This window comes from Glycine max, chromosome 3 (assembly GCF_000004515.6).
Source record: "Glycine max cultivar Williams 82 chromosome 3, Glycine_max_v4.0, whole genome shotgun sequence".
Taxonomy (NCBI): Eukaryota; Viridiplantae; Streptophyta; class Magnoliopsida; order Fabales; family Fabaceae; genus Glycine; species Glycine max.
Genome location: NC_016090.4, coordinates 40780644 through 40806224, shown reverse-complemented (window position 1 = coordinate 40806224; position 25581 = coordinate 40780644). Strand labels below are relative to the sequence as shown.

Genomic DNA, 25581 nt, shown 5'->3' with positions numbered 1-25581 from the left:
AAAACATTCAATCATTTTCATTCTATTATTAATGGTTTAAAAGCTATCCACCAACTACCTTATTTGTTTGATCTTGGCATTATGGCCCTATGCTTTATGCATTATTATCGTCTTCGAGCATCTTCAATAAACAATCATGCTTGATTATTTGGAGGAAGGGTGATATTTTTATAATTTTGAGATTGCCGGTAGATTACCATTTCAATGTTTGCTTTTGTTTCATTCTCGATGTCTTGATGTATGGTCTGAATTGCTTACACACATAACCACACAAACATGATAGGGATAATTATGCTAGTATACGGTTTATTTATTTATAGTAAATAAAGAAAAAGACATATTTATTCTATATATTAATTTCAAATAGAGAAAAAAGGTGCACGATAGTAAAATACTTGTAACTAATATTCTTTTATATATTTATGAATTATTGTTTTGCAACTTCTCATTAAAATATTTAAGATAACATGGTAAATAGAGATCTTGCTCAATACATATCTCTTTGTAGAAAAATTATCAAATTATATTAAAATTATCTTAAAGAATTTATATATATATATATATATATATATATAAAGTGTAATAATTATACATATTTTTCATGTTTAAAACAATTTTCACTGTTGATATTAACGTATATATAACGATTTTTTTCATTTACCATAAGAAAAATAAAATTAAGTCACGTAATTGTTATATTTTAAATGAATCTCTGATTTCCATTAAAATGTGTTCAGATTAATATATTTATGTTACTTTTTGAACCAAATATTCTCTTTTATCTATTGCAAGCAAAACAAATAATTTAAACATTTATTAATAAAAAAAAACTCATATGACACACATACACACGATTTAAACCATCGTACAACACATGGATATATAGAATTACAAGTTGTTAATGGATTCCAGACTTCAGAGCAGAGCAGACAATCTACTGATCGAATCTGGATTTTTCGTTCATGAATCATTAAGTGCTGTATTTGTTTCATTGAATCCTGTCGAATAAACCAATAGTACCATTAAAGTTCCTGAACTAATTACGTTTGTAACTTAACTGATGAAAAGACATGATATTTTTTTGTGTCAAAAATCAAGTTAGATGAAAAGAAGCGGGTGTTAACATATAAAAGAAAGATGTTTGTAGTGAAGTGAAGAGATTTATATTTAAATATCTACATAATAAAAGCAATTTAACAAAAAGAATATTGGTGGGATATATGAATCAAAATCACACTTAAATGAGTAATTGCTAAACAATAGAAATTTTATATTATTTTATAGGAAAGTTAATAAATATATGAAATATTAAAAGTGTCAAATGGTTTAAATATACTCAACAAAAATAAATTATAAATTTCACAAAAATTCAAATTTAAAGGTAAGGCAAAAATATTGAGAGTGATTTTTTATATCAAATTTCACTATAGTCGATTCCTTTAAATAAAATTTTGAGTTCAAATCTGGTAAATGAAAAAAATATTATTATTGGATAGATTTAATTTTTATATATTGCAAGTGTAAAAAAATTATATGGTTAATTAATTAAAAATTATTTTTAATATGACTTTTAAAATAATTATTATAAAAAATTAATAATTTTAATATGTAACAATTTATAATTGAATAATAATATAAAAAGCTTTACATTACTAATGTAATTAATTTAAATCCTTTTAGATATGTAATTTGTTGAGGAATATTTATTGTTTTTTCAAAGGAGTATTTAATAAGTTATATTTTTTAACTTGTTTAAAAATACATTTAAAGTGTAATATGTAGGTGTGCATTAGGCTTTGTTACAACCACTTATTTTTAGAAATATTTTAGTAAGGATCTCTTTGGAGTGATTTATAGTTTTAAATTTTAAAAAGCAAAATCAATTTTTAGTTTTTAGTTTCATTTTTTCCTTCGAGTTTTCAAAATTTGTTGTTAGTCTTATAATTTTTCTTTTAAAAGTTCATTAAAAAAATGTAAGTATCTTCACATGAGGTTTTGATGAGAAGAATTGAATTAAAAGAAAAAAATCCATAAAAAGAAAAGGCAAGTTTTTTTACAAGCTTTTATGATTAAACCTAGATTGAGTCATGAGCAAATTACGTTGAAAAGAATTAATTTAATTTCTGTTTGACATCTTTGAGCTAGGCCACTTGTAAGCTTGTTATAGGTTGCCACTACAATAAGTCTTTCCAAAAAAACACATTCAATTTGGTTTCTAAAATGAGATCAAATCCCAATGAAGATCTAATTTGTATCAAGTGTTTTGTGTGCTAAACCAAGATTAAAGAATGATTGAATTAGGCTAAACAAACAGACTTTATTTGAGCTCAATATTTAAAGACTATAAGTCATACATTTCGTTAATTAGTTCAACCTGGTTTAGGATTTGATGTGAATTACAAGTTATAATGAGTTAGACCAAAAATGTCAAATTCAATTGGATCTTCTAAAATGAATCTTAAGCTCGGTGCAAATCCAATTTGTATGAACTTTTGCCGGCTAAGCCAAAATCATGCTAAAAATGCACAAATTTAATTTGTGCCCAAAATTTAAACTTCAAGTGTAACATTTCATCGCCTAAGTTCTGGTTGGACCATTATATAGCTATCACTGGTTAGCCCTAAACCGACTGGTACAAGCTTTTGTGGGATAAAAAAAATCCAACAATAAAGATCTCTTTCCTTACATTTTTTTGAAAAAAGAGAATAATTTATACAAAACTAACGACAGAAAAAATATAAATTAGGATTTGTTGAGAAATCTCTCATAAACATTCTTTTCAATTATAAACAATGGAATCATCCATTTTAATATATAAAAAATAATCAATTTAAAAATATCATAACAAAAATTCAGAATTTTTTTCATATATATCAAAGTGATGAAAAAAAAAGATCTTTTAAGTATCCACGAAATTTATCAACTTTCCTTAAAATATGGAAACCAAATTTTATTATCTGTTCACTAGTGATAAAATTTCTCTCAAGGCATGATCCTATCGAGTTAAATGGAACATTTAATTTATACAATAATATATAGCTAAACTCCTACAATTCATCAGCAAAATTAAGTCCTTTAATTTGTATTATAGATGTTATCATTGACAAAAGTAATGCAATTATTTATCCATAAAAAAAGTTTTTGATATGATTTACATGCTCGATCTTGTAATTATTTTCAATTCTTTGTCAGTTGCTTTCGGATCAAACCAATGGCCCACAACCTCTTACATAATCATCCGATCTTTTTTCATGCAACCAACTTTTCCATGGTGGTAATAAACAAGTTTCACATGAAACAAAGTCTTGGAACAAAACACATAACCCCCCATCCCCATAACACACACACACAGATTCTCGTTTTCATCATTAAAATGACAATAACATTATTAAATGAAGTGTGCTTTTTAGTATTCGCACTCAATGGTGCCACATTCACCAACCCATACACCTTGGCCACTTTGCTTTTCCATTGGACATAGATATCATTATTCCTTTTCCCTCGCTCTTCCCTTTGTTTTCTTTTTTTCCTTTGTCTAAAAAGAAAACTCACACACACACACACACACAATCTTCCAAATATTCTCGTGTCTTGAGAGCCTTGGATGCACAACCCCGTACACTTGCATAATGTATCTGCCAAGCTGGGGCCCCCCATCTCAAGTGACCCCCATAAAGTAAATGAAACTTTCTGAAAGAAAAAAGACAAAACAAATCACAAGAGAACAGTGTTTTGGTTTTGGGGACCAAAAATCAGCATCATAATATACCCAATTGGCCTAAGTGTTCCAATTTCCAAATGTTGAATACTTCAATTCTTCAATTCAACCCCAACACTCAGGTGTTAGGCTGTGATCTCTCTTGGGGTCTTGACAATAGTTATAAACCATGTGGTATCTTTGCACCCATCTCATGGCACTATGTTGTTGCCTACTCAACCCACCAGACCTATATGGTGAGGCTGAAACTGGATGGCACCAACGAGGGGCATAGGCTGAGCAACCACTAGCTTTGAAATTGGTATACTTTGCCACAAAAGGTTGGTATTTATAATCAGCTTTGTACTTTCCATCCTCAGTTGCCCATGATGATGCATCCCATATTGAACCATATAGCCACATTGGCCTCAGAGGAAATGTTGCACCACTCTTCCTCGGGTACCTCCTAATTGGCACATCATCCACTAGGAATCTGACACATAAATAAAAAAGTGACTATATAGTTTTTTTTATTCATGAAAAAGTGACTGTATTGTTGAACACTTAAACTCATTTTATAATTAAAATTATATCTAAGTGGCTAGGAGAGGAACCAGTAGATCAATTAATTAAATGTTACTTTTAACTTTTCATTAAGTTGGGTGTCATGAGATTTTGTTTACCCCACACTTCGATGCATATTTTTTTGTGCCATTCATGTGACCTTGGTTCTACAAATTTTCTAATTTTCCACATGATTTAATATTCCTGTCAAATCCCTACTTGCTTTCCTTAATTTCAGAGATAACGAAATTATTTCCGTTTCATCTTCCAAATTATCAATCGAGTTATATTATTCTTGTACACATTTTTCTACAAGACATTATCATCACATCACTTATCTAATCTCACACCAATTTCTCCATTCTTTTTACCCCTTTCTCAGTTGTGGAAATAATTATATATAAAATAAGTTTTAGCTATAGAAAATGTCTAGCCAATAAGTGGTGCCTAAACTGTGATACCTGATGATATATAAGAACCAATCAAGCCGAAGCCACATACCCCGAATCCAACCTTCCACAGTTCCTTTTATCTTCACTCCAACCTATCTACTTCAGGAGAAAACGAAGTAGTCCCTACCTTATCTATCCTTTTTCTTTTAGACTAGTACTGAAAATGTATGCATTGAAATTCACGTATAGTCACAGTCACACTCACACACATTACACATACATTCAGAAGTACAGTTACAATGTACTATGCATATAGTGACTTACATTATTTCCTTAGGACTCCACAGTATAGCATAGTGATGAAAATCTTTGGTAGGATCAAACCAGAGATGGAACTTCATCTCTCTGCCTATGATTCTCCCATCTCCACTCCCTCTTATGTAAACATTGGTCTGCAAAGTGTAAGGCTTTCCAAATGTTGTCCCTAGAAACTCAATGTCCACTTCATCATGGAAACCGGGATGTGCTTCATTGTTTGAGAGCTGCCACATTAATCAAATAATCATTATAATTACTAATACTAATTAATAAATAATCTGAACAGAATGTGTTAGTTTTTAACCAATCAACATTTGCTGTTATTTCTTACATAGAAAGCTGTTATAACACCTGCAGTGTATCCAGGTTGAACCTTAATGGAAGCACCAAAGTACCCGGATCGAAATGGCCTTACTGACTTGAATCCACTTCCTGTTTATGAGAAACAAAAAGTGGAAGTGGATTAAATTTCAATGATATTATGCAAGTGAAAGAGAGAGAGAGAGAGAGAGAATTGAAATTGAAAGTGATAAGATTCAGACCTGAGGTTCTATCAAGCCAGATTGTTAATGCATTTTGGTCTAGGCTTTGGTGCTGAGGGCCCCAGAGGTTTCTAAACCCTTTGTAAAAACTCATGGACCTGAATTTGGAACTTGGCCAGTAGCCAGGTGAAGGTGGCCAATAGGCATTACTAGAAGGGACCATCAAGATTAAAATAGCAAAGAGAAAGAAAGCCATGAAGAAAAAGCAAAAGTGTTAGCAGAAAGGAGAATGATTCCGTTGTGTGTAAATGAAGGGTGTGAGAGAGAAAACTTGGGAAAGTGCTCAAGGTAAGGTGCATATGGAAGAATAGTATGGTAGCCAGTTTGATATAAATAAGAAAATTTGTGGGTCCCCAATTGAGAATTAATGGTGGTGGAATTATGGAGGGATTGGATGAATTAAACATACCAATAATTATTTATAGATCATTAGAGACAAATTGGAGGTCAGTAATTGTTGGATGGCATTCAATTATACCTTCACTTGCATAGGCACTTAGGTTAGTCATTAGTGTAAGTGTAACTTTCCCTTTTCTCATTACTACTACTACTTTTTTTCCCTCCTCTATTTATGACAAAAAATCTGTTAGCTTGGTTGGAAAGTGCAAAACAGGTGATGGGATCCAGAAGGGGTAGATGGATGTGTCTTAAATGTGGCTCTTTTTATTTAGTGTTACATGGCTTTCAGATTCAAACTAGAACCTAGGCTTGTGTCTGTAGGCTTTTCCCGTCTTCATTGAAGGCTGCAGGTATTTTTGTCTGAGCTCTGAAAGCAATAGCTGGATTAACCCCAATGTTTGGTGCTTTTCATTTCACCACACAATTTTCCCTTTTTCGTTGTGTCACTTACCATTCAGTCAAGCATAACATGCCCATATAAGGGCCAAAATGAGCCAATGAATAAAATGATAAAACAGATAAAAGTTAAATACGAAAGGAAATGTGGGACAGATTCTGATTTAGTCAATTCTCATGAATCAAAGGTGAGTAACGGTGTGTTATAGTCTGTGAACTTCATCAATAGAGTGGTGGGTCAGTAGCCATCCATTAATGGACCCCCAAAACTTGATTTGATTGAAAATGGGGGCACATGAATGATTGATTGACACGTAGAGTAATCCTACTTAGTGATATGGTACGAATAGTATAGCTTATAATCTTGATATCTAGATCAATCAAGAAAATGAGTCCACATAGATTGCAACCCATGCACATTTTTGGTATAAACAAACCTTTTAAAATAAAACGCTTAATGTTCATTCATAGTTTGAGGAAGCTACTATATATGGAGATTAGTAGGGACAAACACTAATCATAGTGGATTTATCGTTAATTGCTCTCGATACGTTGGTATACATGCACTATTTTGCTTTTAACTTATAGAACTTGCTTAACTATAACTAATGCCATAACCCGAAATATGCAAATAACTAGATTAAGAGGAAGAATTATGTGATTTATGAGCGAATTTGGATAATCAAAATAAAATGATCATATTAGAGAACATTGTGCTGAACCAATAATTTGATCTTCATTTTTGTCTGCTTATGGAAGCAGAAGGTTCGAACCTCTTTTCAAATTGATCTTGTGTGGATCAGTGCCCATGAATCTAACAATACATAGAGTATTTAAGTATGAGGTGTCAAAGTACATGAACTTAAGGCATGGTTCCCCGGAAGCAAACCATAAAATCACAAGACACGGGGGCATTATTATTGAGTTCTAGCTACACACACCGCTTGAACAAAATTCGTAGAAAATAGAAATAACAACCCCACAAAAAAAAAAAAAGATTTGAAAGTAACACACATACGTGTAGCCTCAACTCAAGTGAAGAAAATAATTAATGAGCTAGGAGAAATATGCTTAATGGGGACTTGTGCACGCTGAATTTTTCAATTACTACAACTTGCAAGAGCTTCTATGTGTAGACAAACTTTACAAGATTGGGGTATGCACTATTTTGTCGGTAACACACGGAGGAAGAGAAATGGAGGAAGGTTGGAGCATGGTGGGGAATGGTGGTAGGGCCACTTTGGCCGACAAGTAAAAAAACTGATCACAAGAGGGTTGAATTGAATTCAATTCAATTGAATTGGTTGTCTGCTATATCAAATGGATCTTCTTCTATGCATTGTTTCCGTGACAATTGAGGGCATTGTGCATAGAATCACCACAGAAGTTACAGTTCTACATCATCTTGCATTAGACTTATTAAGGGATAAATCACTTGTTGTGTTACAACCAATAATCAGAAGGTTTTATTGTATTGTGGTCTAAATGTAGATGCTTTTGCTTTAATCACATTTTGCATACAAGACAAGCTATATCATAGGCTTTATGCACACACACTCTCACTGGCACACATATAACCGTGGTTTTTTATTTATTTAAATTATATAAAGTAGGTTCAGGCCTTTGCTTTTGCCCTGCATATGTCAACAGCTAATATTTGAATTTGTTACAAATATATATATATATATATATATATATGGAGTGATCAACTTACACCAAACCTCACCATTCATTTTATTAAAATCAATGCTTGTAATAAATCATTCATTAGATTCTAAGGAAATAAATAATAAAGATGAAAAACAACTCTAAAAGAGTTTACTCTAGAATTTTACATTTTAGATCCTTAATTAGAAAATAGATATACAGTTTTTTTAAATAAAAATTACATGTATAATTTAAGGGAGATAACTTTTTTTCTTCAAGCTTTTATCACGATTGTTTATCCATGGTTTGAACCCGTGACTACTAATTAAATTGGAACAAATTTTATGTTAATTATTACACCTAAAATATACTCTTAAATACATTTCCCTGTATATGCTATATTTTCTATAGTTTAGGACGTAACATCTTTATTTGTAGTTTATGAATATTAATTTTCTGCACATAACACAGTTCTTATATTATTAATTTAACTTTAAAATGGCAAATTCTAGTTGATCTAGGTCCGAAAATGATCCCTAGCAGTAGTAAAGAATCTAATTAAGATATGGAACATGTCTTTTTCAAATATACTGGAGTAAATTATATGATTTTAAATTGTTGCACTAACTTATAGGTAACAACTATTGGGAAGCATCCAATTTTACAAGTGGGTATAAAGACGACTAAAGATATATTCACAATCCTTATGTTTAAGTAAAAAATAATTGAATAAAATGATAACTAAGCATTAATACTGATTAAAAAGAAGAATAAAAGTAAATTGTTTTTCATTTTCTACATATTAAGTATATTTTTTTTAGATATTCTACATATTAAGTTTATCATATGAACTTCCCTTTTCTTGGGATGAAGCATATTTTTTTTGCTGAATTTTGGATGAAGCATATAAACATCCACTTTATTATGTTTTTATTTTATTTTATATCAAAAGTGGTTTATTTTTATCCACCGACTAATAGTAATTAAAAGAGTAATTCTTTTGAGAGATGGAAATTACAAACATGGGTTTTGCATATAATTGGTGCACTCAGTTGAGTGTGCATTTTCTAATGCTTAGCCATTTGTAGACTTGACTTTTTTATTCTTATATTTTTATGAATTTTAGTAAAGTGCATGTATCTTTAAGACATGCATATATATGTTCTCCTCAAAAAAGACATATATATATGTTAAGAAATTAATATTTATTATCTTTAACAAAATTTCTTAAAAATAAAGCATCCAATATATAAGATTTTAAAATATTTTTTAATTTGATCTTTCCATGTTAATATTTATTTTAATTCTTTTTTAACACAGTCAAATTTTATAATGGATGGCAAACTTCATTATGTGCTGTAACCCAAAAAAAAGCCTCCATTATGTGCTGGACTCAGACCTTGAAAGTCAACGTAACTTATTGAAGATAATAGAGGCCAACTTTTACCCAATTATTAACAGTAGGTGAAAAGAATAATGCTTGTTGCACGGATTAAGAATTTTAGATGTTCCGTTCAAATAAAAAAAGAATTTTAGATGTTACGATTACTTTAGTGATTCACAGGGCCGTTCAAAAGTTATTACTGAATCATGAATTAAACTGAATTAGAAGTTAAAAATCAAACTATTTTTAATAGTAAACCAAATAAAAAAATAGTTTATCTGTCATTTTTAGATCGTATCAAAAACTGTTATTTGATGATTATCCAAAAATAAAAATCAGATATCAACGGCAAAAATTAAAAATAAAGTTATCAATAATAAAGATAAAAAAAAAGCCAAAACAATTAAAGGTGGAGATTGAATAAAAAAACAATAAATACTGAAAATTTAGAAAAAGTCTAGTAGTAAGAGAAGTTATGATTTGTACTTTATAAATATTAGACTTAAATCTTATAATGAGAGTTGAAACTTATAAACACCTCCTATTTTAAGTGTGTGCCGTATTCATGGATCATTAGTATAATCTTTTCAATCATTTCATTTTTTTTTATCACATCTTCTTTCTTTGGATATTTTCTTCCTTCCTATAACATCATTAGATATCTTCTTTTTCTTCCTATAACATATTTCTCTTTTTTGATTGTTTTTTTTCTATAATATCTTTTATTTAATTCATATTATTAGTTTATTTTATTATATTTATAATCATATATTTTAAATTATATTAAACATTAAAAATTTAACACATTGACAAATAGTAAATGATTTATGTAGAGGATACAAATCCTCTAAAGGAATAATTATTTCCTTCTTCGAATTTTTATGAGATAATGTTTGTTGACCAAAATAAACATCAAATTTACCGTCAACAGTTAGACAAATTAATTTTCAGTTTATTTAAATTCGAGAGAACAATTTCTTGTTCGATTAGGTTAAGTGTTTTGTACCGAACCGAACCGAACCATAAACGTTTACTAAAGTCGGATTTCGCCTCTCGAATTGACAGTTTCCATGCATTGTCGGATAGAGCCATGCATGGCAGTAGTGTAGTTGTGGGGTTTTCCAACGATAGTAGAGACTTATGTGTAAAAAAAGTATAACATTTTTTTAACAAAAATTATGATTTTTTATTAATAAATTATTGGTTTGATGGGTAATAAATTCAGTTTTCTTAAATAAAATTTTGAATTCAAATTTTGTTGATAAAAAATCGTGATTGAAAAAAAATATTCCAAAAAAATAGTGGACTAGGTTCCTTCGACATCGGATGTAACTTGGAGTGTTCAAAGTTCAATATTAAAAATTGTATTAAATAATTTTAAACTGTTAAATTGATAGAAATAAATTGAAAATGAAAAGACTTGACACCAATGTTATAGTAAAAAAAGGAAAAAAATAATATAAAAGACTAAAAATCAATTAAAATCTAACCCTGAAAAAACTATTTTTTTTACTATGGTTCAGTTTAATTTTCAGTTTTCATGGATTCTAATACACTTGTTTTATTTTCATTTAGTATTGTTTTTTCGTTTAAATGAGTTCTAATTGCATCAAATAATTTTTTTTTCTTCTTCATAATTAACTTTGACTTGTTCATGTTCTGGAAATAAAGAACCGACTTCAAAACTTAAGCTTGATACTAATTTTTTTGAAAATTTACTGATTAGATTAAAAAATATAATTACTAAAGATTTTCTATCAAATATATTTCTTTTTTTCTCTAATTCTAAATAATTATTATCATTTTTTATAAGTATTATTAGAAATAAGGATACCATTAATTTTATTTATGAAAACGGAATTTTTTTTGTAATTTTTTTCATATTGAATTGAGTGAAATTTCATGACCTTATTAATATCATCAGGAAAAAAATTTATTAGATACTAAATTCTCTCTGCATTGAATTTCACCAACTCTAACATAAAAGGTGTGAGTTGTTATAATTGTCATAGGATCAATATTATTTCATTCTTTTCTTTATATGTGAAAGAGTAATTTTAAAATAAACGAATATATATATATATATAATTATATATCTATATTTTATTCTTTTTATATTTTATATAAGTATTCTATTTTTTTAGAATTCAAATTGAACAACATTTTTAATATATTTATATTGATCGATAAAATTATGTAATTACATTTTATACTTTCGGTAATGATTGTATGTGATTAACTTCATGTGTATTAGACATTTTACTTATTAAATTAAGAATAATGATACTGATTATAAATGATGATGTATAATGTTTTTTTTTATAAGAGACTTATTATATAATTGTTATCATGGATAACTTTTTGCCATAAATCTAACCGAACTTTTTTCTTAAAAGGAAAAATGTAACTAAACTGAACCGTGCATGAACCCATTACAAGGAACACCATAAACGCTTCCAGTAATTAAGTAATACACGTGTGGATTTATTTGGTGAAATTAATTTCTTCATCATTCTATTCAATTGTTTATTTAAATTCTGTATTTTTATTTTGATTTAGGTCTTTGTATTTTGTAAAGTATTATAAGTTTATTATTTCTAACTACTCCATCCAAAACGGACTAAAAAAATAGTGAGTTTTCCATAAAAAAGTGAGTTTATTGGAAAATGATGAAATTAAAATTAGATAAAAATATATAAAATTGTTGCACAAACACAAAGTAGCTTAGCGTTAAACCAAGTTAAAGGAAAAGACGAATATGTTGCATGGTACAAACATAAAGAATTAAATTTAAAAAATAGAGACTCAAGTAATAAATAAATAAATTTTATAGAAAAAAATATTGATTTTGTCAATTCAATTTTCTTTGGTTAGAACTTAGAAGAGCTATTCGTATAAATGGTAGCTTAAAACTTATCCCATAAAATACGCGTCAATAAATAGTTATTGTCACCCAATTGTATTTATTGTCATTCTTATGTAATTAAATTATATATGATGTTTTAAGTTCGATTGGCTTTTTAGTGTGCGACTATCAACACATGATAAAGACTATTAATGCATTATATTAAATATTTATAAATACACTAAAGAAGCAAAAAAAAAAAATTATGATAAGAAATTAGTTAATAGTTTTTCTATTCATTGCTCATGTAATCATGCACACATGTTAAATAAATGATAGTCTAATTAACAAAGAAGGAACTGATTGGATATATATCAAGTCTCAATAAATACCTCTAAAAAAAGTCTCAATAAATAAAAATGCTAATGATACTTTATCTGTCACACGTTTTTTTAAGAGTAATCAATTAAAAATTATTAAAAAAACATCAATTTTAATGGATTTTATTTATCATTAATAATTATTTTTCTTGATTTGAGTATGGAATCCAATAAAATTATTGATTCTTAACAAATTCTAACTGATCAAGAATATTGAAAAAAAGTATAAGAGATATCGCTGATTATTTTACCCAAAAAATATAAAAAAATAAATATTTATCTAAATAATACAATTCAAAAAGTATTTATCTTAATGATATAAAATATCATAACAAGTGAGAAATAATTTTTTTTAGGACTTTAGAAATCGGTTCCCCCAAAAGTATTTTTTTAAAAAAATTGTTTTAATTTTCAAGATTCTAGTCCATATGCAAGAAACTAGTACCCATGTTTTACCAATACAAACAAACACATATAAACAAGCATTGAGCATTTAATTAAAGCTTTTCTCGGTAGAGATGCAGGTGGGCAGGAGGGAAACATCAATGTATCTGGAAAGACACATAAAAATGTTTGATCTTTTGATTTCCCACCAGACCATTTCACATTCCAACAAGCACAGCAAAACCAACCCCCCACATTGGCATTTCATCAAGCAAGATGTGTTCACATGGGAAAGTGAAAGTGAAAGTGCAGAACAAACCCTTCAGGCTTCAACCATGGTCTCCTATAAGAAGACTCAAAAACGCAAACAAACCCATCACGGGAACTGGGTAACCAAGAATGCAAAAGGGGCTATGAAACGAAAAGGGAACATAGTGGATGATGCACCCAATGTTGAGAAGAAGGCATTACCTGAGGGTTGGTGTGGGAAGGTGGTGAAGATACAGTTATGGGTTTTAGTAGCAGTAAGCGTCTCTTTAGCCAACTTGAAAATTGCAATTGCGGGGGCATACAAACAAGCACCACACCTTTGTTGGTTATGAAAAAAAAAACTACCAATGTGTATAAAAAAAAATACTACTTTAAAAATCGATTTCTCATGATCTAATTTATAGTAAAAATCAGTTTCAAAAGCATCCATTTCTCACTTGCTATAGTGTTTTTAATCATTAGCATAAATATTTTTGAGTTATATTATTTGAATAAATATTTTTTTTTTTTGGATAAAAAACTCATATATCGCTAGCATTCTAAAAATAATAATACACATTTCAAAGTTTGAATAAACTATAAAATATTAACATTTTATATAGTAAAACAATTTAATTAGTAACGGCAATAGGCATTCACACGGAAAAAATATTAACATTTTATATAGGCAATCAATATTTTTAATAAAAAATTATACTTTTATTTGATGATTAAGCATTCGATCTCTAGCATTTACCATTTGTAAGTAAATGCGACTTGATTCAAGAGCTGATTGCAATAATTGTTTCAGTTTCAATGGTCTAGCATTCTTTGTTTTTAAGTCTTATTATTAGTCATCCACCAAAAAAAAAAGTCTTATTATTTGTCACATAATTGAGGTGTCACTTATAAGTCACGTGAAGTTAGGGGAATTATGTCCCTAGTCGTCAGAATTATGGCATTGCATATATAATAGAGTTGATAAAGTAATTTTACAAATATATTTAGGCTTATTTTAAAGATATTGAATAAGATTGTAAGAGTTATTAGATATATTTCTCGATATATATATATGTGTGTTCTGAACTCAAAAAGATATATTTGAGTTTTGTTAACAAATGTATTTTAATATTTGAATAAAATTTAGATTATCAAGTACTTTTTTATATGAAAAAACTTAAGGATGAAAAAAAACTATCATTTATATATGTTTGATAAACCCAACATTATGCACTTTGAGTGTGTTGCATTCTAATTTCTTTAAGTAAAATTTTAGGTTCAAAATTTATAAATAAAAAAATGCAAATGAAAAAATAAAGTCTATTAAGTTTTAGGGTTTTTAGCGTAAATTAATTATTAATAAAACTAATAAATACTTAACATTTATAGTATTGTGAAGAAAAATTTAAATATATCTTTTGTCTTTTAAATTTAAAGTTTGTCTTTTTTAGTCTTTTTAACTAAAATTTATATTTTTAATCCTTTAAATTCACCAAATATTTTTTTTATCACTCTTAACTAACTTTTTTAATAGTTTGAATGAATTATCGCATGAGGAACTAAATATAGTATTTCATGATTTTGACGAAAAATTTTATTTGCCAACTAAACATACATATTTATAAATTTGAGGAAAAAAATATTCTTAAGCTTTTTTATCAATAAAACATATTTAAACTCTAAATAATAATGTATTAAAGTGGTCAAATATAATGAATATATGTAGATTAAGTGATTAACAGATACTTTTAAGTAACCTTTACACCCTGTTTGGTAAATAGAGGAGAATAATTTTATGCTAGTGCGTTTTCTTTAATTTAGTATTTTTTTTAGTTAAAATAAATACATCACTTTTGAATTTATGTCTTATTTTATTTTAAAATGTATTAAACATATAACAGAACTTATTCATATATAATGTTCTATCATTTTCTAATTTATTTATTAAAGGCAATCCTATAATTTACTAAGCAGACTTATCAAATCGATAGTAGAGCAATATAGTGATGTATTAAAAAAAATATAGAAAAAAAATGCAATCCCGTCACGATGTGCAAGTTACTTTTTCATAAATAAAATATGTTTTACCAAAATTTATATTAAAATTAGTTTAAGTCGATAATATTGTCACTTCGATTTTTTTTTGTTTGTTTGTTTTGGCCTCCGACATGCCACCTAACTATTAAAACCCACAGATGTTGTTGTTGACACTTTTCATATATTCACCGTAAAAGAGAATATCAAACCACTTTATCTTGCTAAAATGGGGCTTGCGTACAAGAATTTGTTAGAGTCAGATTATGCTTATACATTTGTGACCAAACTTATTAAAAAAATAACTAATTTTTTTTACAAGCCACAACGAGGGGCCATAAATTTTTTTTAGTTTTATGCCACGCAAAATTTCATGTTTTACGAAATGTATGTATTTTTCTCATTGTTACTATGATGGCTTCATGCATTTCCACGATTTCAATCAAGGACAGTAATCGGATTGAGTTTTAACGAGTATTCACAAAAATCGTTCAAAATAACTAAGTTTTTTTTTTATATTAAATAAGTCTAGCGTATGTTTAATTATTTTCAATTTTTCATGAATATAAATATTATAATATTTAATTTTATTGATATTCACTTAATTTATTTAATATATTATATAATCAATTTTTGAAAGGTTTTTAAATTTTTAAATTTTTGAAATATTTTTTTAATGCATCATAATTAAAATTAGAATTATATTTGAATAATATTCAATTAAATTATATAATATATATTTAATCAATGCTCTTTTAATTATATTTTATCATTAAATTTAATATTACAATTTTTTAATAAATCCAAAAAATTATTAAAACTAAGTGAGAGAACGATAAATACTCACTTAGCACAAGCCACAAATTTTAATATTATAATTATAATAACATTCATATTCTAGTAGTTTCTTAAATAAATGCATTATAAGAATTGACATTTAAGTTAACTAAAAGATATATAATGATTTCAGATACAAATTCATAGATATCCAAATGGATAAGGATACAGATAATAGAATTATTATTTATGTGGATATGTATTTGACTAAATATATTTTTCTAAACGGAATCCAACATGGGTTGATTGCACAAGACATGAACATGAAGCGGATAATCGCAACCATAAGATGGGAATTAATTTCTACAAAGCCTTTGGATACTGATCACATCATCCACAGCATTTTTGAGAGAAGGGAAGAAGAAGAAAAAAAAAAGCATCTGAAAAGCTTTGCTAAAAGCCTTGCATTCATGGAAAAATCCCCCTTCCCATTTGTGGACATTTTGAAAGGATTGTCCCACCGACACTCAGATTAGGTTTTACATAAATTTTGAACATCAAGTATGCACTTTTAATGCCATAGTTTTACCTTGAGCTTCTAGCTACAGTTTCATATATAATATATTTGAAGGGTTCGTAAGGAACAAAGTCTAACGCCAAGAAGATCATTTGATCCAACTCATTATCAGTGTAAAGGCATGCATTTTCAATGCTCCATAACAAAAACAAAAACAATATATATAAATCTTCATTTCTTTTTAGAAAGAATATAAATTTACATATGACTTGCGTTGATCATGTTAGATCGAGCAAGTTATATTTTTCTTTCTTTTTGAAAGATGTTTAAATTATACTTTTTTTTTACTTGTTTTAAAATATATATTCCTTTTTCTTGAAAATGGATATAAAATATATCATAATTCATTTTAATGTAAATAGATTTTTTTAGATATTTTTCCGTTTGAAAATGGATATTTTTAAATATATCATAATTCATTTTTAATGTAAATAGATTCATTTTAAATGTATCATTTTTTTTATTTACTATCAATTTTATGACACTAGAAGATAATAGAAAAATTTTAAATGAACTTTTAAAACATACAGTAAAGATATTTAAAAAACATTCACTTTGAACATGGTCGTAATTTTTTAGTCCCAAGGTAGGAGTCCAATCTTCATCAAAGTGAATGATTAATCATCAAAATAAGAAATAAAATTGATTAAATAAACAATTTCAAATAGCAGAGAGAAATCTGTTGTTTTATCTCTATAGTTTAAGGAGGATTGAACATGACGTAAGGTAAGGAGACAAAACATCTTACTACTTCAGAATCTAAATAATATACACATGAAAAAAGCACTACAATAGTACAATGCAAGTAATGTTTGTCTAAAAAATAATATTGTGACATAAGATAAGATAAAAATATGACATGAAAAAGTTCTAACACTGAATATAATTGAATTAAAAATACTATATTATTTTTTTGGACAAAAATTTCAGTATTTTGTAGATACACAAGTAAGCAAAGGTCCATTGTTCTTAGTGGGCCTTTAGTCCGTCTGACTTTTGGCAATGAACTAACTATTCACTAAAAAAACCCCGACGAGTAACGGACACCTCGTATAAAATTAATTGGTGGGCTTCGTGATGGTTTCTTCGTTAAGAGTTAAATCGAGACATTAGGTAGCAAAATGCTTTTATGCTAAATTATAATTTTGTTCATTTTTTAATTTTTTTATCTGTGATTTTGCTTTTTTAAACTTTTTTTTTTTGCAATTTTACTCTGGAAATTTGAGAAAATTTGTAATTTTAGTTAGATACTCAATCTTGTATATGTTTATTTCTTTAAATTTTTACGTCTTAATTTATTAAATTATTTTTTATGATCCTTTAAATGAATTTGTTAAACTAAGGATCAAATTGGATGAAAATAAAAAAATAAAAAATATAAAATTGAAAATAGGATCAAATTAAATTTTTTAAAATATAAGGACTAAAATTATAAAAAATAGAAAGATAAAAATTACTTAAGAATTAAAAATAATCAAAATTATAATTTGAATGTGTTTTTATTATTTTGTTGGCTGCCTTCGAGATTGTTTCTTCTTAAATTTTATTTTTATATTTTTAAAATGTAATTAAAATAAGTTATTACTAAAAATATTTAAATTAACTTTTAAGACAAAGTCTTAATTCGATTTATAAAGATAAAACACATAACTTCAAAATGTTAAAATATTACTCGTATAAAACGTGGGGTGAAGAATATATTTTTTGAAAGGGCTGAAGAATATTTTTAATACCCTGATCGATGCATACATAGCTGTGAAATTTGGTCTGATAATTGAGTCGGTCGAGATAATGGATCAATAGTCTAATTGGTAGGTTAATAATTAACTTAATTTGAACCGCTTTATATTTAAAATTTTAAAATTTTATATATATATATATATATATTATATAAGTATAACTAATATTATTTAATTAAGAAAAATTTATCCATAATTTCATACTCCAAAATCTAAAATAATCGAAATATTAAAATTGATAATACAAATAACCTGTATTAGTAATAAAAAGAATGCAAATAGTAATTACCTAAATTAAAACATAAGTCTTATTTTCAATAAACAAAACAAAATTAGACACAAATCCAGTTTTCTATTAAACAAAAGGTGCACTCACATGATTGTTTTCTTCACTCCCATTATTTTTCCTAATGTGCACAACCCAGAGGTTTTTAAATTGGTTGGGTCACATATTTTCACAAAATTGGTTGGGTTTAACCAGACCATCCCGTGTCCAATACATGAGCGATCCAACGACCACTGATCTCGATTGAGCGGTTGAAGCCGAATGACTTTTGTAACAGTTCCTCAGTAATTTTTAATAGATTCACAGCTTAAAAATTAAACTCTATTGACTAATTGAGTTTCTGTACGGTGATTCTGTTCTGGCTTTAAATACTGTGATAGCGAAACATAAAAAAGATCTTTCTTTCTTACTTCCTAAGCTAAAGCACTGCTTACTCTCTGCACTGCACTATTCTTCTTCTTCTTCTAAAGGTTTTTCTCTTTCCCCCTTCCTTCTCTGCATTTTTATTCCTTTCTAATCTATTTTTCTTTTTTTTCCCCTTTCAGTAAATAACACCGTCATTTTCGTCTACACTGTAAATCTTGAATTCCTCTGGTAACCACTTGTCTTCTTGATGCAATATTGCAATTTTTGCAGTTTAATTTTGTTGATGATTATTATTATTTTAAGGTTTTATATTTGGCTCGATTGTGATGAATATTTTTCTCTCTATTACTGTTTTATTGGAATGGTGGTGGCGGCGTAGAAACTTGGTTCGTTTCGATTGCAGTTAAGACTAAGATTTTTGTGAACGGAGAAAAAGTGATTTATTGTGATCAAATCAATGTTGCGGTGTTGTTTGATTTTGATGGCACGGTTTTGTGGTGAGTGTGAGTGTTCGTGCTGTTGACTGTGACGCAAAAGTCAAATGAAAACTGGAAAACATGATTGAAGAAAAGAAAGAGAGGAAAAGGGTTTTATTGATTCATTTATTCGTTTCTGTTCTAATGCGTTTGATTTGTGGTGTTGTGTTGTGCTTGTGAATTGGTGAAGTTGATATGTGGAAAATGAAAAGGAGCTTTAAACATAATGCTTCATCAGCAATGTTTTGTTTGCAAAAACATGTGTTTCATGATGGCATAAAATGAGAAGAAAAAAAAAATTCAGAGTTGCTAATGTAAGATATATATATATATATATATATATATATATATATATATATATAATATGGAATTTTCTATTCTTGAAAAAGTTTGGTATAAAAAATAGACTTCAAATTTGAAAAAAGTATTATTTCATTTGGCCTCCAGTTATATAGATTTTTAAGGTCTAAATCTGCATTTTTAATTGCTTAATTAGAAGCTATTGTGCATGGGTACCAAATCTCCTTAAAGCTCAAACTATTAGGTGGTGGCATAGGAAATAGGAATGTGTTTATATTCCTAATTTCTTATTTCTTATCATTGATTTGTTCATATACTTTCTATGCAGATTAATAGGTTAGAAGATAATGCTGTACTGCTCCAAAAAAAAAATGGAACTAATTGGTACTAGTTCAGATGCCGTTCCCCATCAGAATCACTCTTCAAGGGGCTCAAGCAATGCTGGCAACAAGAATTTAACTGAGAAAGAAGTCTATGTAAACCATGGTATGTTTTAGTTATACTTTAGAAAAAATAATAATAATTAGCTTGCATATGTTAACACTCAACAATAACAAAAAAAAACCTCCTTCATGGTTCAAGTTTCTCAAGTATCCAGTGTGCACAAGGCAATGTGGGCGGGCTGAGTAATGCTCATATGCAGTATTCAGGTTTAATAGGTTTGGCTCTGCAACAAGATTGATGTATTCGTGTTTAAATTCACAAGTAGTTTTGTTTTCCTCATCACTTAGAACGTAAATTTTTTCACTCATATGTTAGAATCCTATATTTTTTGTTCTTTGTTTCCTAGGTAAGTTGAGACAAAATGCGTAGTCATACCCTGTGGTTTCCAAGTAGGAAAAGGTAGAAAATGTAAAAACTAATCAAGCTACATAGTTTGGCATATGGTTATGTTAGTTGCTACACTTTATTCAATATGACACACAGACAATTGCAAACTTACAAATTAACTTAGCCAGATTGAAACAAACATTTTATAGAAAATATCTGATGTTAATGCTTTTCAGTCCCCTGAAGGCCTCTCAGGAAATACAAAATATATTAATATATTTTTTCTCCTTTTATATTGACTGCTATGAGACTCTTTTCGTAATCAACTTTCCAGTATCAAATGCAGTCCACTTGTGTGCCTCTTTGTGGAATAATTTCACGTATGTTAATTTTCTCATGCAGCTGAGTTAGCCTGGCATCAAATGAGGACAGAATGGGTTGGTGATCAATCAAAAAAATTACGGAGGTCACCTAAAGGTTCAACATTAAGGTATCAATAGTTTCACATTCTCACAAATGATTGAAAAAGTAGGGGGAGGGGGGTCTGCTCAGTCAATGATGTAATTATACTTTTTCCTATGTTCAGAAAAGAAAATTCCTCATAAGATTCAATCAGGTTAGACTTCAAATTTCCTAGTATATATAGCTAAATTACGAAGAACCTATAAATGTAGCCAAAAGTCATTACTCTTGCTTATTATAAAATGGGAGGTCCAGAATCACTCTTATTGTTTTTACCTAATCCATCCACTAGGATTTTGGAAACCATTATCCATTTATATGTTGCCAAACATAACTTAGACATCTCTTGCAGCGTCACAAGGACTTATGAAGAGGTGCTTGCATCTAGAGAACCTTTTAAACGACCAATACTATTATCTGTAAGTTGTTTAGTATACATTCCTATGCTTTCTTTTCAAATTTGGGAAATACTTGTGTAAAAAGAAAAGAATGATGGTAAGCTGGGTTCTGCAGGAGATGGTAAGTTTTTTGGTTGAAATTTGGCTCGAGGATGGTCTCTATGATTAGATTACAGACAGGTAATTCTACTGTAAGTTTAAGTGAGAACTCGGCAGAGTTTTATTTGTGCCCAGATCCCTCGGAAGCACATTGTTTATATTTATACAAATCCTTTATCGCGAGATTGGTTGAAATCATTGAATGACAGTTTAATTGGTTCTCTTAGCACAGGTAGGCTTCATAGCAGTTTATGTCTGCAACACCTTGGATTTTTTGGTCAAATTGTGGCTGCTGCAGCTAAACATTCATCGGACTAGTTACGTTTTTTTAAACTAGAATGCATTTTCCATAGTGATAAGTGGGCAATCTCACTCAAATTTGTAATGAAATTTGAAAAGAAAATGGCATTTGCATTGCCATTGTTCAATAGCTTTCTAATGCAATTTTACTAGGAGTGTGCGAAACGATCGAACTGCATCGAAACATTCCATAATGAAACCATATATCATTTGAGTAAAAAAAAAACTCAACTATTTCTGTAAAACGGTTCAGTTGGAACTGAACAGTTTTTATTAAGTATTATGGTTCAGTTGGAACTGAACAGTTTTTATTAAGTATTATGGTTCAGTTTTGTTCCGTCTTTTTGAAAAGAACCGTGTCATACACGAGTTGTGCAAAGAAAACCGAATCAAACCATAAAAAAGCAAACCATTTGAAAAATTTGAGCCATTTTTGTACTCGAATTTGATGACAGTTTGGTTGAGACGAACGTATGAAGAAGTGAAAGAGTTGAAAAGTGTGAAAACTAAAAAATAAGGATGGTTTGGTTGTGACGAGAGAGAGAGGCGGAAAGATTTAAAAAAATGAAAGGGCCATAAAAAAAGTTTTACATTACAAAATGAGATGAAAATAAATAAAAATGACACAACTTTCAAGAAAACCCATATTATGTGTATGTATCTTGCAACTAAATGATAAAATGGATTATCCCTTCTTTTTTTTTTTTCTTCACAACCTTCTTATTTTCCACGGACCACTCTCGTCTCATGTCATGCCCCCCTCCCTTGTTATTTTCTTTGAACTCGTGTCCCTTAATAATAATATTAACAATAAAAATAAAAATAATACGAAATGATAATAATATACTTACGATAAAATAAAATAATTATAATAATAGTAATATATTTTTATTTAATATTAAATTCTTTTTTTTTCTTTTTAAATTACTTTAATTCAAATCTTTTATTTTTTTTTTCACTCTCTTTCACTTCAAAAACCATCTTACTTTTCACTTCTTTCTATTATTTTTCAATTCATTTTTATTTTTCTCACTTTTATTCATTTTCTTATCTCTTTACCAAATATTATTTTATGTCCCTTAACAATGATGCGAAGGAATTTAGGAGGTAATTCTATTTGGGTAATACGCTCAATAATAATTCAAACTTCCTTCGTTAATCAAATTTATACCATGTCTACCTAATATATAAACAACAATTGACAGAGGTGAAGATCTCAATAGTCATAACCAAGTGGTTCACAATTTCTGTAATTATAAGGGTGCTCTATAATTACGTGATCAATTGTAATTGCTAGTTTGTACTTTGGATAAGATTAAATCTATCCAATCTAAATGCTAACGATTGATCAGACAATTAACATAACATATAATTATCCAATCATTTTCAACTTAATTCTCTACCCTGATTATAGTTCATCAACCAACAATTTAACATATAATTTTTTAATTAAATATTATATATTTTGAGTCCGTTCAATTTTGAAGAAAAAAAAGAGTGAGATGGTTGATTTCATCGAAAAGTGAGTTAAAATGTCCATTTTGGTCTCAAAAGCTACTGCGGGAATGCAAATGCAGGCTTTCCCTGTCATTCCCATTCCAACTTCCACTTCCATGCGTTCAATCTCTCACTCCTCTCCTTTCCGTCTTCATTCAGCTGCAAGCATCACCACCCTCCTCAAAGCCTGCAAGAAACGTGAACACCTCGAACAAGTGCACGCGTGCATCATCCATCGCGGCCTCGAGCAAGACCACTTCCTCGTTTTCCTCTTCATTTCCCGCGCGCACACCCTCCTCTCCACTCTCTCCTACGCCTCCTCCGTCTTCCACCGCGTTCTCGCCCCTTCCACCGTCCTCTGGAACACTCTCATCAAATCCCACTGCCAAAAGAATCTCTTTTCCCACACCCTCTCCGCCTTCGCTCGCATGAAGGCACATGGGGCACTCCCCGATAGCTTCACCTACCCTTCTGTCATTAAGGCCTGTTCCGGCACGTGCAAGGCAAGGGAGGGAAAATCGCTTCATGGCTCCGCGTTCCGGTGCGGCGTCGACCAGGATCTCTACGTGGGCACCAGTTTGATCGACATGTATGGGAAGTGCGGGGAGATTGCTGATGCTCGTAAGGTGTTTGATGGAATGTCTGACAGGAATGTGGTTTCCTGGACTGCTATGCTTGTTGGGTACGTTGCTGTTGGGGATGTTGTTGAGGCCAGGAAGCTGTTTGATGAGATGCCTCACAGAAATGTGGCTTCTTGGAACTCAATGTTGCAGGGCTTTGTGAAAATGGGGGATTTGAGCGGTGCTAGAGGCGTGTTTGACGCAATGCCTGAGAAGAATGTTGTTTCTTTCACCACCATGATTGATGGGTATGCCAAGGCTGGTGACATGGCGGCGGCGAGGTTCTTGTTTGATTGTTCTCTGGAGAAGGATGTTGTTGCTTGGTCTGCTTTGATATCAGGTTATGTCCAGAATGGGCTGCCTAATCAGGCGTTGCGAGTGTTTCTCGAGATGGAATTGATGAATGTGAAGCCTGATGAGTTTATATTGGTTAGCTTGATGTCGGCTTCCGCACAGTTGGGTCATTTAGAACTTGCTCAGTGGGTTGATTCTTATGTAAGCAAGATCTGTATTGATCTTCAGCAGGACCATGTAATTGCAGCGCTTTTGGATATGAATGCAAAGTGTGGAAACATGGAAAGGGCGTTGAAATTGTTTGATGAAAAACCTAGGCGAGATGTAGTCTTGTATTGTTCGATGATACAAGGGTTGTCAATTCATGGACGCGGTGAAGAGGCCGTGAATCTGTTTAACAGGATGCTGATGGAAGGGCTAACTCCGGATGAGGTGGCCTTCACAGTCATCCTCACAGCTTGTAGTCGTGCTGGGCTTGTTGATGAGGGACGGAACTACTTCCAGTCCATGAAGCAAAAATACTGCATTAGTCCATTGCCTGATCACTATGCATGTATGGTGGATCTTCTAAGCCGGTCAGGGCACATAAGGGATGCTTATGAACTTATAAAATTAATCCCCTGGGAGCCTCATGCTGGAGCCTGGGGTGCACTTCTTGGGGCATGTAAACTATACGGTGATTCAGAGTTGGGAGAGATTGTTGCTAATCGACTTTTTGAGCTTGAGCCTCTAAATGCAGCTAATTATGTGCTGTTGTCCGACATCTATGCAGCAGCAGAGCGATGGATAGATGTTTCCCTTGTGAGAAGTAAGATGAGGGAAAGGAGAGTGCGGAAGATACCTGGTTCCAGTAAAATTTAGTCCAGGGCTGAGTTGTTCCGGTATTCCATGTATGAAGAAGGGTATGTTTGGCCCAACTTTTTTCTACTTAAAAGCTAATTTTAATTTAAAGCTAAACGTAAGAACTTAAAATAGAAAGTGAAAGTTGTTAATTTTATTTTTTAAAACTTAAAAGTTCATTTTAAATTACTTGATGAGCAATTACTTGCACTCAATGGAGGATATATTGGATATTAATGACACAATTAACTAATTAAGGGAGGATAAATTGGTGCATGACCCGATTTTGCTGGAAGTCACTCAGGCGCAAAGAGACCTTTTTTGTTAATAATTTAAAGAAAAGCTTTTCTTTTACCAATTAAGAGAAAATCTTTTAAAAAGCCAAAGTTCAGGGATCAAAGAGAGGCCTTTGGTAATAAGCTACTGAGAAGTTATATAAAAGATAGTGAAAGTATCTGTTCAAGCTCTTTTTCTTTTTTTTTAATTTTTTCCCCCTGTTATAAATAAGCTCCTTTTTATTTTAAGAGCTTTTGTAAACTAATGTTTGG

The 25581-nt window shown here is 29.8% G+C and overlaps 3 protein-coding genes across 5 annotated transcripts; 2 read left to right on the top strand and 1 right to left on the bottom strand.

Moving 5' to 3' along the window:
• Positions 1–3433: 3433 nt before the first annotated feature.
• Positions 3434–5814, bottom strand: LOC100796698 (putative xyloglucan endotransglucosylase/hydrolase). Its single transcript, NM_001255045.2, has 4 exons — positions 5514–5814; positions 5303–5403; positions 4978–5195; positions 3434–4190 (listed from the first exon to the last, which is right to left on the bottom strand). The coding sequence occupies exons 1-4, from the start codon at positions 5707–5709 to the stop codon at positions 3824–3826; spliced, it is 882 nt and encodes a 293-aa protein (NP_001241974.2). The 5' UTR covers positions 5710–5814; the 3' UTR covers positions 3434–3823.
• A 13104-nt stretch (positions 5815–18918) lies between these two features.
• On the top strand, positions 18919–21986 carry LOC100796170 (uncharacterized). 3 transcript variants are annotated; one of them, XR_001387569.2, is made up of 7 exons: positions 18919–19080; positions 19156–19204; positions 20081–20238; positions 20926–21013; positions 21338–21404; positions 21499–21563; positions 21710–21986. XR_001387569.2 is itself a non-coding variant. In XM_003521364.4 (6 exons), the coding sequence occupies exons 3-6, from the start codon at positions 20100–20102 to the stop codon at positions 21550–21552; spliced, it is 348 nt and encodes a 115-aa protein (XP_003521412.1). In that variant the 5' UTR covers positions 18985–19080; positions 19156–19204; positions 20081–20099; the 3' UTR covers positions 21553–21947. The 3 variants fall into 3 exon arrangements, 1 of the variants encoding a protein (XP_003521412.1); XR_001387568.2 differs by having other exon boundaries at positions 18985–19080; positions 21715–21947; XM_003521364.4 differs by having other exon boundaries at positions 18985–19080; positions 21499–21947.
• Positions 21987–23216: 1230 nt separating this feature from the next.
• On the top strand, positions 23217–25127 carry LOC100795649 (putative pentatricopeptide repeat-containing protein At5g37570). The gene has a single exon (XM_003521363.5). It carries the CDS (start codon positions 23315–23317, stop codon positions 25052–25054), a length of 1740 nt encoding a protein of 579 aa, XP_003521411.2. The 5' UTR covers positions 23217–23314; the 3' UTR covers positions 25055–25127.
• The last annotated feature ends 454 nt before the right edge of the window (positions 25128–25581 follow it).

Excerpts from the sequence above, each read along its gene's own strand:
- LOC100795649 (XM_003521363.5), top strand. The coding sequence starts at position 23,315 with ATGTCCATTTTGGTCTCAAAAGCTACTGCGGGAATGCAAATGCAGGCT.
- LOC100796170 (XM_003521364.4), top strand. The coding sequence starts at position 20,100 with ATGCTGTACTGCTCCAAAAAAAAAATGGAACTAATTGGTACTAGTTCA. Across the intron at positions 21,014-21,337 it reads CCTAAAGGTTCAACATTAAG|CGTCACAAGGACTTATGAAG; the intron begins GTATCAATAGTT and ends CATCTCTTGCAG. Across the intron at positions 21,405-21,498 it reads AACGACCAATACTATTATCT|GAGATGGTAAGTTTTTTGGT; the intron begins GTAAGTTGTTTA and ends TGGGTTCTGCAG.
- LOC100796698 (NM_001255045.2), bottom strand. The coding sequence starts at position 5,709 with ATGGCTTTCTTTCTCTTTGCTATTTTAATCTTGATGGTCCCTTCTAGT. Across the intron at positions 5,196-5,302 it reads GTGTTATAACAGCTTTCTAT|CTCTCAAACAATGAAGCACA; the intron begins GTAAGAAATAAC and ends TTAATGTGGCAG. Across the intron at positions 4,191-4,977 it reads TGGAGTCCTAAGGAAATAAT|ATTCCTAGTGGATGATGTGC; the intron begins GTAAGTCACTAT and ends TTTATGTGTCAG.